The 12435-nt window shown below is 40.5% G+C and overlaps 1 protein-coding gene and 1 long non-coding RNA gene across 7 annotated transcripts in view; one reads left to right on the forward strand and one right to left on the reverse strand.

Annotated features, from left to right (window-relative positions):
* Positions 1–842: 842 nt before the first annotated feature.
* The window catches only part of LOC100644032 (tensin-1), a 180520-nt gene continuing 168927 nt past the window's right edge, over positions 843–12435 (forward strand). For 3 of the 6 annotated variants that reach the window (XM_048411618.1, XM_048411619.1, XM_048411613.1), the window contains exon 1: positions 844–2435. In XM_048411618.1, coding sequence (XP_048267575.1) covers positions 2343–2435 — 93 coding nt within the window. In that variant the 5' untranslated portion in view covers positions 844–2342. Of the gene's footprint in view, positions 2436–12435 lie in introns of all 6 variants that reach the window. The other 3 variants (XM_048411610.1, XM_048411623.1, XM_048411629.1) reach the window with 2 other exon arrangements.
* Positions 3877–5641, reverse strand: LOC125386246. The gene is made up of 2 exons (XR_007226221.1): positions 4406–5641; positions 3877–4165 (listed from the first exon to the last, which is right to left on the reverse strand). It is a non-coding gene; the product is annotated as an uncharacterized LOC125386246 (long non-coding RNA).

Below are 12435 nucleotides of genomic sequence, written 5' to 3' on the forward strand. Positions count from 1 at the left end.
TAAACCATAGATACCGGTTTATAAAGGGTAGCACGGTGGTACGAACAAAGTTTTTTTCTGTGATACGTCCTGTTATGTGTCTGTTACAGATCGTAACGATGTACTTTATTATGTATCTAGATCGTAACGACGTTGGAAAGGAATGTAGTAACATCTAGAAGGAAACAAATGATCGATGTGGTTAGAGGGAAAAGAATAAGAAATGTAACCAGTATGTGTGGACATTAGCCGAAGGGTTGACTCGTGACACGAAAATATTTATACAAGTGTACAATCTTTGCTAGAAGTTTCAATCATCTGTACGCGTTGCCTAATGCATCTATCTATTTCCATCTGTGTACGAGCCTTGAAACGATCTGTAAAAAATACCATGAAATAATATTGACGAGGTCTAAAATCCTGCCCCTCATAAAACTTCGACCTCGTTTCGAAAAAGGTTGAATCATGGGTATACGTTTGATCTTCTTTCAACTCATCGGCAAGTAATCCCATGCCCTATTGACGAATATCGTAAAGATATGGCAAATAAACTAACCAAACAGGAAGTGCTCTAAACGAATTTATCGAATCTTACATCGAATCTTGTATCGAATGGTTTTAAAGTGTTGTTTGTCGAAGAAGAATAATAAGGTTCGATCGTTTTCGGTTCGATCATCTTCTGTTGAATTGTCACAAAAGCAGGGCCAGCGATCGTAGTGGAGGCGCAGATGCGGAGAGCTGCGCTGCGTTTCGACACGGATTGTCGATTCCTTCCGCCCCTCTGTACCGGCCCTCTGAGCGCTCTTCGGGGTCCCGGCTGGTATTTTCTGTCAGTCGACGGCAGGCCGCGGGTCGAGCTGGTCGAGAAAAGCTGACGTTCGTAAAATCAAGTCGCTCGACACGCGCACCGCTCCATTCTCACGCGTATACATTTACTTTACGACACGAGGCACTGCATTTTGGCGTTCCTCGATTTCAAAATTTCAATTAATGGACAAATAATGGATGAAAATACAGAAATATTGAAGATATTGTATATCAATGATGAAATATTTCTCTTGAGTCGAGAAATTTAAAAAAATTTGAAAGAGGATTTTCAAATGCTGACAGCTGGCTTAAAAGCATCTATTGTTTGAGTAATTGAAGTTTAAAATATTACGAAATTAACGGTGCAAAGTTTCTTGAATTTTGAGAAGAAATTGCAATCTATCGGCGAGTTACCCGATAATCTCTGAAGCTTATTACGCAGAAATTGAAGATGAGATGAGATTACGCAGAAATGATCAAACAGGTTGATGAATGTGCGATGACAACTACCAGAAGCTAATCCACCTTCAAGCTCGTTTCTTACGAGTCTACGAACTTTTTAGTGAATATATTTTCTAATATCAAACTCCTGAAAAATCTTATAATAATCCAAGTGATAAAAATGATCTCGCTTTAATTCAAAAAAATAAAAATTCGTAAATCGCATCAGTCGTATATACCCATTGAATAATATTTCTCGCGATTTGTGGGAAATATTATCGTCATTAGTGGAAAAGGTTGATCGCAGAAGAGTCGACGAAACGAAGATAAGGGACGCGGTGACCCAGGCTGTCAAGGCGCGTATAAAATCGACGATAGCAAAGTCGACAGTCGGCAGTGTCGCGGCAGCCGCGCGCGAGAGAGGACGTCGTCGTTAGTGCTACGTCGACGCGTGGAAAAGTCAGCATAGAAAAGTCAGCGTGGAAACGTTAATGCTTCCCACCACGCTGTGTTTTCGCTTTGTCAATCATCTCGCAAGAATTGTGTTCGTTTGTGTTCTTATCGCAACCTGCCTCGATTGTGCCTGAACGAATCGATCCACGATACATTACGAATGAAAATCATGCTTAAGGGGCGATCTATAGTGCGACCAGCTAATTAACTTGCAGTCAAGACGCTTCGTTTCGATGCAAAATCACGACGTACGTGGTCTGCGCTTGGAGATACATAGAATTATCAACGAATCAGTGATGAATCGGTGAAAAGTTCAAAGTAGAAAGAAAGAATCACGGAATTCATAGAATAATCGGAAAGAAAATTTTCATTGAAAAGAAAAACGAAGAATCCTGACGAACAAATTTAAAGGTTCGGATTAGGTTCTGGGTTGAATCCGGTTTGAAAGCGCGCGACTTTCCCAACTTTTCAAAAGATCCGCGAGATGCAGCGAACGAGAGACGTAGATAACAACGTAAAGCCGAGGAAGCCTTGAGGGATTTGCGGAAGGAGGACGAGAACGAGCTAGTGACTGGCAGGGAAGCGAGAAAGAGAGAAGTAGGAAAGAGAAGAATCGGAGTCGCGAACAAGAGGCAACGGAGAGGCGAGAAAACACTCGAGGAATGCCGTGGATAAAGTGTTTGGGCGGCGGAGGCGGAAAGGCCAGAAGAGGCAAACCACTCAGCGTCAGCCAGCCGATCCACCTGCTCGTCAAGGTATGATTTGCCTTAGTATTTCCCTCGACGAATTTTTCAAGCAAATTTTCTCCTGAATGTCTATGAAGAAATTCTGACGGGGTGGTCCTGTTGCAAGATGGGTGTTAATATTGCGTTTAAATTATATTGCACATGGCCCCGATCAATTCGGCTATCGATGGTTTTCTCTTTTTTCTTCTGTGTTAAAGAGGTCCTCGAGTCAAATCTGGAAGGGATTCTGGCTCCAGATAGGCGACTTTATGGCCGCTCTTTAACTTTACTGGCACGATTACGTGCTACTAAATCGCCGTATACACGCTTATCCACTTGTGTTGGATATATTTAGCATGATCAATGACGTAAATATTAATTTAGAGATTTCGATAGGGAAACGATGAGTAATGGTTCGAGATTATTGAAGTTAATGCTTAACAGGAGGTTATCGTGATTTTGTATCGAAGACCGAGTTACCATTGACAAAAAAAGGGCGACAGAGGAAAATATCTAAATGGTAATCTTGTCTGGTGATCTCTTCATTCATTGGAAAATCGTGTGTTCTAAGATCTCCCTCGCCGATAATTTAGCGACAAGCCAGCTCCGTCCTTTGTCCTAATTGCCTTCCATCCCTCCGACAGTTCTGTATCACGGAAACAAAGGACAGAACTCATAGATAACGCAGACAACGTTTACACGAAGCGTTTAATAAGCGTGTCGCGTTCAGCGAGAGGTAGCTTAACTAGGAAGATGGAGCGCGGGGACAAAGAATGAAGAAAAAGGCGATAGACAAGAAAAAAGGAGAGTCGGACGAGGAATGGGTTAAAACGATTATTAGGCGAGCGTTTCTTTCGCGTTGGAATGCCATAAAGCTGGATAGATACGAAATCCCGAGATGACAAAGGAGCACCATAGTGACCCTTTCAACCAGCCTTGATTTATTAATTTCTTTGTCGAAGGTCTGCTGCTTTGAGTCGACTGATCCAGACCGCCCCGTAGCCGACTGTATCGATTCAATGATACATCCGCACGACCCACCAATTAAATTGATAATAACCACGCCGCGTTACCTGCTCGTTATCGTGCCTGCTAGCTGACTCTTAACGCAATAGTTAAGTGACACACACTTGTGCGCGATCGTCACGATGAAGAGGACTGGCCTCGAAGGGATCAGATCGACGAGAAAATCTCACTTGACACTCGAATCTCGATTGACACGTTTTCATTCGGTTGATATCTCAATTTTTGCAAAATTGTATTGAATTGGCAGAATGACAGCTCCTAGTTCTCCTATACGAGTCTGTTCGTTCGAAAGGATAGAATTTTGGACTACAGCCAGTAAAAATTAACTAAATTCGAATTTTCTATTATTTACTGAGTGAGTAGCGTGAAATAGGAAGTTGTTTAGGTCTGGTGATCGAGTTCCTTTGTACGAGAGTAATATTTGGAATACATACGATTCCCTGGATCAGATCCAAGTTATATATTTCGAGAACAGTTAACGATTCTGGTGGATGACTGGTGGTTTGATCTTAAGTAGCTACAAATTACTAGGTTTCAATTATCGTGAAAAGTATGTCAGACGAAAATTGTCATTGTCACTGTGGCAGACGTGTTCAGATTATCAAGGTAATTATCGAAGCACAAAAGCGACTTGAAAACAGGGTCGAATCCTCTTTCGTGTAGTTTCCTACGTTCTTCTTTTGAAACGACATCCGCTATTCAACACTCTTTTTATGCAAATAACGTCGCGTGGTCTGTAATTAAACGAAATTAAATTAAAACAATGTGGTGAAGCTGGACGACGAATTAATTTATACGGCAAGAAGCGATTGATCCTCGAATTAATTAAACGTCGGTCAAAATTGAATTTCTCCGATTAAAATTTACGACCGTTCTGTTGCGAATGATCGTTTACTTTTTTCGAATATCGCGTCACCTGTTCTGACAAAATATGTAATTCGTCAAGTCTGCTAACGAATTACAACATATATTACCGTCCATGAGTCTGTACAATTAAATTTGGTGTAATCCGATCGAAATGTTGATGTTCCTGGTGTATGTTCAATGTTGTGGTTGAAAAATGCTTCTTTAATGTTGATTCTTTATCTTCGGTCGGTACTCTGCTAAATTTAAACTAAGACAAGAAATACATCACTTAAGATCCATGTTTATCCGTAAAGGAGAGCCGACTATGAAGTTTTGGAATGTTGCTAGAGACATATAACTCAATCCCGTTAACATCGCAATATTGAACAGACTTGTAATCACCTAATTTATAATGATTCGGAAAAGTATTTTAATACTTACGTAACTTTTTCGAATGTATTATGTGTGTTATAGAAAACATATGGAGATTTCACTAACAGTAGTGAGACATATATACCTTAATTCTATTGCTAAAATGTGAAACCAATCTTCAAATGTATGTAGAAGTTGCAAAATATTCATTATTCAAAAAATCGATACCAGAATCTGAAATAATTTAGAAGTGTTCACATACTTATAAGACATTAACGTGCATCAAACAGGGAGCCATAATGAAACAGGCAATCAGAAACCCGGGCGAAGTCCTCTCACGATCAAATAGAGTCCCACGCGAGGCTCGTTTTGTTTCAGGTAGCAACTCGGAGGCGTCGTTAAGCGAATTAAGTACACAGACTAAAAATCGTGCGCTAATAGCGGCGCGCAATTAAATAATAGTAAAGCGTGCTACCACCCGTGGTTGCGTGCTGCGGCGATTTCATTAAAGCGCCACTTAGCATTGCGAATGCGATATTCCGTAGAATGAATGCGTCCATGAAGCTGGCCATTCTCGCTGCTCGTTCTCCGCGCTCCTAAAACTCGCCTGGGCGAAAACTTCGCCGCGTGTTTGTCTCTCTCATTTATACGAAAACGAGCGTACCGTTGGATTCACACGATAAAGATAAAAAACTTAACTTTTTATCACTTTCTGGATTTTTTGCCACTTTTTGTATTTTTCACGATTAATAGTTGTTTTTTTTTTTAAGAGTCTTGTTTGTTTTTTAAATATTTTTTGTTACTGCAAGATGTTATTCCTCACGCAGACGTGACGACGTGTGCGAGCTATCCGCGATCATGCGAGCGCACCACATCTGTTATTATAACCGTACCATTATCGGTACTATACACCTGTACGGATTGGTTCTGGCCTGTGTACGCCGCCCATCAGCAAGCACGCTCCAGAGCTGGCAATTAAATTAGCGAGCCCCTGGCAATTCTGCGATTTTTCACATGACGAAACTTTATGTAATAGTACTCGAACGGAGATGAAAGGTCGCGACTCCGATGATCTCGAGGAGTGTCTTTGGAATTTGCTTAATTCTAGTCTACATTAGTATATTACTCTTCCACGCGAATTACTTTTGGCCTTTTATAGACTTCGTATTTCCCAATCTCAGCAACAGTGTCAGATTTCTGCATTACGTATCGTAATCTCGCAAAGATGTTCAGGTATAAGTAAACGTGCATTTAAAGTCTGTTATCAAACATGCACAGAACGAAATTCCAAGCATTGCATCACGTTCCTCGTGGCGCTACACTTGCTTTGTACAAAGCCCGGCAATTAAGTCAGTGCACCTGCCACGCAATTATGCGAATTTTTCTCGAGGCACGTTCACCGTCATGGCAAATATGTTAGACCACGTTTGACGGTGTATTTTTTCTTTTTACACGCACTTTTTGTCGTGCGTGTACACGCTTAATACGTCTAATCGATTTGAACCGATCAGCTCAGATCGGATTACGTATTTGCTTAGAAAACTCGGTAGAAAATTCCAAACGAAGCGATTTCTTAGTATTCTCTGTATGCGTACACGGAAAATTGAAATCGAGTGGTGAAAAGTACCTCGTGAAACAGGATCGATCGATCGAAGGAAAACACTCGACACGCTTCGATTACCTTTGGTTAAAAGGTTAAAAGCCGGGCTGGCGATATCTTTCACGGTGAATCAGCGAATGCTCATAATTCTCCGGGAAGATTAGGAAAGTCTCATAACTATCGTCATCATCGTGAATGCTCTCCCGGTAACCGGTACGTGTACCAGCTCGTATATTACGCGGAACGTATGTGCGCATGCCATTGAATAGTACACACGGCAAAACAATGTTTTATTGGCTAGGTCCGCTCCCTCGGAACGTAGCTGCAATGTTCCTTTGAACTTTTTCTAGGCCAAACTAGCCCCAAAATTAATCTTACGGATATTAGACTCACCTAGAAGCTCCACTTTACATATCTCGATCTTTTACTTTGTTTTATCTCTATTTTATCTGTGTGGCAATTGGGAAGTTGAAGTGGTAAATGGTATAAGAATGTCACGAGTAAAGATTCTTGATAGAAACGGAGAATTTACAGTTAATTTTAATGTTCATATCTGTTATATGAATCTTCATCTCTCTATTTCGCTATTTTTCTTTCTCCCCTGCTGCAATTGAGGAGTTGAAATAGACAAAGACAATAAATGTCATAAATAAAATTTTTTAGTAAAAACAAGGAATGTATTTTTGTTCATTTTCTGAAAGGTATGAAAATTCAGCGTTTACCTTTTTTTCGATAAACTTACAGAAAAAATAAATGGTAAAAATATATCTTCCATCTTTTCCAACTACAATCGTAGCTCTATTTTGTCATTGTCCTAAAAGATAAAGTAAATTATTCTAGCATTTTTAACTCTTTTCGCTGTATTTCGCTATGAAAAATCGCTTTCTACTTTTTAGTACTTCAATCGTTTATCATTTCACGGCTTGTGTTATTTAAATTTAAAAGCAATATTCTTTATATTTCGGTGGCATTTACGCTGTTTTTAACAATCTCATAAAAGTAATGGAAATTAAATTTTCGCCGTTTTAAAGAACGTAGAAGTTTTCGAACAGCATAGAAATTAAATAACACGACTGATATAGTAAGAAGATGGAGAAGTAAAAATGTAATGGCGATTCTATTTTTGAAACGCCATCGATATTCAAGGCTGAGAAGAGCGCGTTTTCTCTACGTGAAACGTCATAGTGTCCGAGAGGTAGACACGTACGTAGGTGTCGATAATGTTGTGACACCGCTTAAAAGGTGTAAAGTAAAGACTGTGTGTGCGAAGCAAACAATTTTCGAGTTTATTGAGCGAACGCCCGCCGGCGAACGGTTTCAGGAGCCGAGTCCATGCGCGTAGGCAGATATACTTACCTCCTAACGTTTCAAAGCGTTTCCTAACGTTTACCAGCCCCTTTTCATCTTGACGAACCTCCATAATAAATTTAGAATCGCGTAACGATTCAACTATTTCATTGATTCGAAGAATTTGGCACGACGTACACACCTTGTGTTATTACATTCAATTGCAAACACATAGGTATTAGAGTTTGTTCTTATTGCGAAAGTTTGCGAATTTCGCACATGGTAGACGATTGGTGTTAATGGTATCCAAATTCGAGATAAATAGTGCTAACAAGATTAGAACAGGCTAGTCAATTACCCGATGACTCCATCCTTGTTCTATTTTTGGACTCAGGGACGCTCAGACACTGGAAGGGTCACCCCTTCCAAAATGGTCGTCAAAAATAACACGTTTGCAGACGCTCGATGACATTTCTATTCATTCGCTTGCCAAATCTGGTGCCCAATTGGGTCAGAAAGTACACGTGACGAAGCTTAATACCGGAATCTTCGATGTCTAAAGACACATAAAAGAAGAAGTTAAAGTATGCAATGACCGAAATACGCTTCATTTGTATCGTCAAAAAGGAATTGCAGTGAATTTATAAAATTTCTATGAAAAATAGCAAATTAATCATTCTCAGTGTTCAGTTCTGCTATTTATCTAAACTTCTGACGTACAACACTTGAAGAGATTTATAGAAGCGGAATCTTAAAAGTTTCCGGACAGGAGTAGCGAAGTTGAAGAGGAAGTAACGGCGGAATTGAATTGAGAAATTATTCGAGTGCTTACCGGACGAGGCTGCCAGTTCCGAAAAAGGAGGAAAGATGCGGAAAAGCAATGCAGAGAAAGAGGGTTAACGAGCAACGAGCCGAGAGAAAAGAAACGAACACTGGTGGAGATTAAATCGCGCGATATCACGGCTTAACGATTCGAGTCTTGCGCGAGCGACGATGGCCGACCTCTTGAGATTCCTTAATTGCAGCTGCACGCCGGTGCGCAATTAAAAGTTCTTCAATTGGGACACACGTATCGCATCTCGCGGTGCCTCGTAGTTTTATCCAACCCCTTGGGTCAACTACGTGGAATCTTTTTGCTCGTCGGATTATCTTCGTAGAAAGCTAGTTCAGGCTTGCGTATCCCGTTTCATGAATGGGTCAGCCATATCCAGAAATCTTGCTGACGCTTGCTTCACACTTGCACGATTCCAGTGTAATTATGCCTCTGAAATAATCAATGTGAATGAAAATGATGTGCAGTGCTAAAGAATCAAGGACTTCTTTTATTCTTTTAATTATTTATGTTTGCGATATTGAACACAAGAGTATGCAGTTTTAATTATTCCGTTCTAATAATAAGATTCGGTTTAGTGAACAACATAAATAAAGCATGATAATACTCGTCACAAATAATTTTCTTATTCTTTGAATTATCTCCATTTACAATTGGATTGAAGAATAGACAGTTCTTATTTTTGGCGTTAATAACAGAATTTAATAATTCGCATTATCCAAAGTGAAATAAAGCGATGATCGGAGTAAGAGACATAATTTTTACTGTTCGTACCTGATAACACAGTCTAAATACGCTTTTCGAAGTGAAGCAGAATGATCATCGGTATAGAAGCAAAAATCAAGAATTTGTTATCGTCTAATCCATTTGCATTTGCGATACCAGATACAAGAGAAACCTTGTAACTACATCGTTGGTCGTTCAGCTTCCATCGAAAATTATCAACGAAGATTTCCTTAAAAAGATTCGAAATACGTTCAAGATGTTGTCAGAGAGACTTTACATAAAAGCAATGAATTCCCCGAAGGATTTTCGTAACAACTGCTCTGATACTCCGTTTTTCCCATCGCCAGAATACTCTGTAAAAGAAAGAAGAAGTTTGAGACCCAGCCATAGATCTTGGCGAGGGGACGTTGAGCGATAGCAATAAGGAAGCATCAGAGAGATTCCCGTACCTCGATCAGTCTCTCATTGTTTCTGAATAATTGATGCAGCACTTGGCGTCGTCGGTCGATCGTCCAGAGAGAACAATCGACCTGTTCGTGTGTGGCTTGGATGAAACCCGCCGGTCTACACGGCGGTACAAGCGGTCGATCCATCAGCGAATTATCTGGAATCGCGAAAAGTAAATCTCGCGACGTCAGGCGGCGTACACACGCGTGTATATGATAATCTGGGCAATATCGCGAAATGTCAGAAAGAGCGAGGCGCAATTTCGTCGTGTGTAGTCTCGTTACGAAGGATGTCGGGCCAAGTGAACATCGGCGTTGCGAAAGGAATTTGTTCGTTCGACTGTTTCCACAGGGAAATGTACTCTTTGTTCAACATGGATCGAAGTATTGTTGCCACACACGCGTTTCATCGTGACGTAATTTTGAGCGCTCCGCGCGCGCGATGGGAACGATTCATCGGCCTCTTCTTTTTTATGGAGATTACCGGATACATTTGCATGTTGATTTAATTCGTTCGTGGGAAACGATCCGCTGTATCACTAATAAATGGAAACGTGAAACACCACTGCTACGTTGGAAGTGTAAATACAACAGAAAAATTGAAATTTTCATTGGAATAATACGTTTGAAAATGAATATTTCCCGTACGATATAATAAATTAAATTCTATAAAATGTATTGAAAAAGAAATCGCGGAATTAGCTCAAGCGGGTATTTCTGTAAGTTTATATTATATTCGAGAATGGTTTCCGTTTGAGAATGAGATTTTCTTAGGAAGTTCCCCTTGTAATCACAAACTCGTTCCCTTGTCCGCGATTCGAATGCTCGACAGCGCAGTTGGATCTCGGTAATTCCAGCAATCAGCCCGACAAACCCTTTTCACCGGGAGTACCGCGACACGACAGAATTCCTCCGTGGTCTCGGAGGTGAACAAAGGTCGTCGGATGATTTCTCGAGAGTCGGTAATGAGCAATGTGAGTGGAGCGAGCAGAAAATACGTGAAATCTGTTACTTCCACGGTTGAAAGCTTACTGCATCGGTTGAAAGCCGCACAATAAGAAATGACATCTCACTTTGCATATGATTAACCACACAGACAGATTCCCAGTTCCATTTCTATTCATAGGATCCTATTCGAAAGAATATAAACGAATCGATATAGAATCAGAGAAGAATGAAGAAAGAAAAAGTCATTGAAAGAAAGAAAAGTAAAAAGTCATTGTCTTCCGATAGTCGTTTCATCTTTCTTCGCGTCCTGCTTTCTTCCGGGAAAACTCGTAACCCGAACTTTTCGATCGTCTCCTCGAAACTTTCAAGCGAGGAATTTCAATTGTTTTATCTGCCCAATCGAAAAAATAACGAGGCCCCCCAATGGATTCTATTATTTAGCCTGTAGACTAGGTTGGTCGAAAGTCATCGACGCCGCGTTTACGTCTCGGATTTCTTACGAGTACCGCCGTCTTTTTCTATCTGGTTCTATTCTGGCGAGGAGTAGTGCACATTCCATGTAGAGATGCTCGTAGCGAACGAACCGGTGCAGAAGAAGTACGGGACCGTGGCGAGGAACGCAGTCTACCGTGTATAAAAGGGTGAAAGGTGAAGATCAGTTAAGGGTGATATAGTGAAGGCGTTTAGTTAAATCGATCAGATAGCAGCTTTGCATGGCCCCTTGGTGGCACCCTCGCGCGTCTGCCACTGTCTTTCCCTGAATTATGAGCAACGTTCACCTGCAAAACGTTTCTTCCTTGATCTGTATTCCCACAACGAGCACGTACACGCCAGTTCAAATTCTTCTCGCTCTTTCGTTCCTTTTTCCATCCTCGACTTTCAACCCAATCTTTGCCATACGTTTCTCGTCGTGGTATGATTTCGAACTCGTTAGGATTTTATTTTGCTGCTAATCTTCTTAGAGTAATATTCAGGTTGTTCGGTGGTGTGTCTCGTAGACTTCGCTCCTTAGATTAACACGTTTTAAATCGCCATGCCACGAATGTACACGCTAATCGTAGTAGCACTTAAAGTGGAAGGATATCCGTGACGGGATTACAGCTAGGAAAGATAGCTGTCTACTTATTTTTTTAGGACGATTGGCCTAAAAGTGTCCGGCGTGGAAATCATCTAATCACCAAACCAAGTTTCCAGAATTACGAGAGGCTCTTTAGCTGGACGATTTATCGTCGGTTTACGACAAGGCACGAGCGTTTCACTTCATCAACGGTATCGAGAACGGTCCACCAAGTCGAAGGATAATGGGCCGATGAGTAAACGATCATCGTAACCATTACTAGTTCTCCTCGAGCCTGAACAATCTCGCGCTTAGCGCGATTTACCGGCAGCGAAGAAAATACGGACTTTCTAACATTTTTCATTGCGTCTTCCGCTATCAGCATTGCAAAGTGGCAGCGAGATTTGTGATCAAGTACTTGAACCTTTAATAGAAAATTAGTACAAGGTTTCAATACGATATTATAGTTAACATAGAGTAGGCTGACACGTGCATTGTATCATAGATATTTTAATATCTTCGGTACTTTAATATTTTGCGAATAATATCTTAAAAATTCTAACTATTTCCAAAGACAGATGAAGATAATTTTGGCAATATGTAATTTAACGTAAAACGTGATTTATTTTCAAATATTTCAGTTATTTCTTGCTATTTGAACATCTCAAAATAAAAAGTGACAAAGTATGGTATAAGGATAAAAATTCGAATTCGCTGTAACACTATCTTATATGAAATTTTTCGCATATGGGATAAAATGACAATTCTCAGAAAACAGATTTAGAGAAGGAAAACTCGTCTATCTGCCAAATACACGCATCTATGTATAAAAACGCTGGCTCGAAGCGATTGAAAAGACTCGAGGTGGAAATCCTGGTCGGTTAATCGGT

The sequence above is a fragment of the Bombus terrestris genome, chromosome 13 (genome assembly GCF_910591885.1).
Source record: "Bombus terrestris chromosome 13, iyBomTerr1.2, whole genome shotgun sequence".
Taxonomy (NCBI): Eukaryota; Metazoa; Arthropoda; class Insecta; order Hymenoptera; family Apidae; genus Bombus; species Bombus terrestris.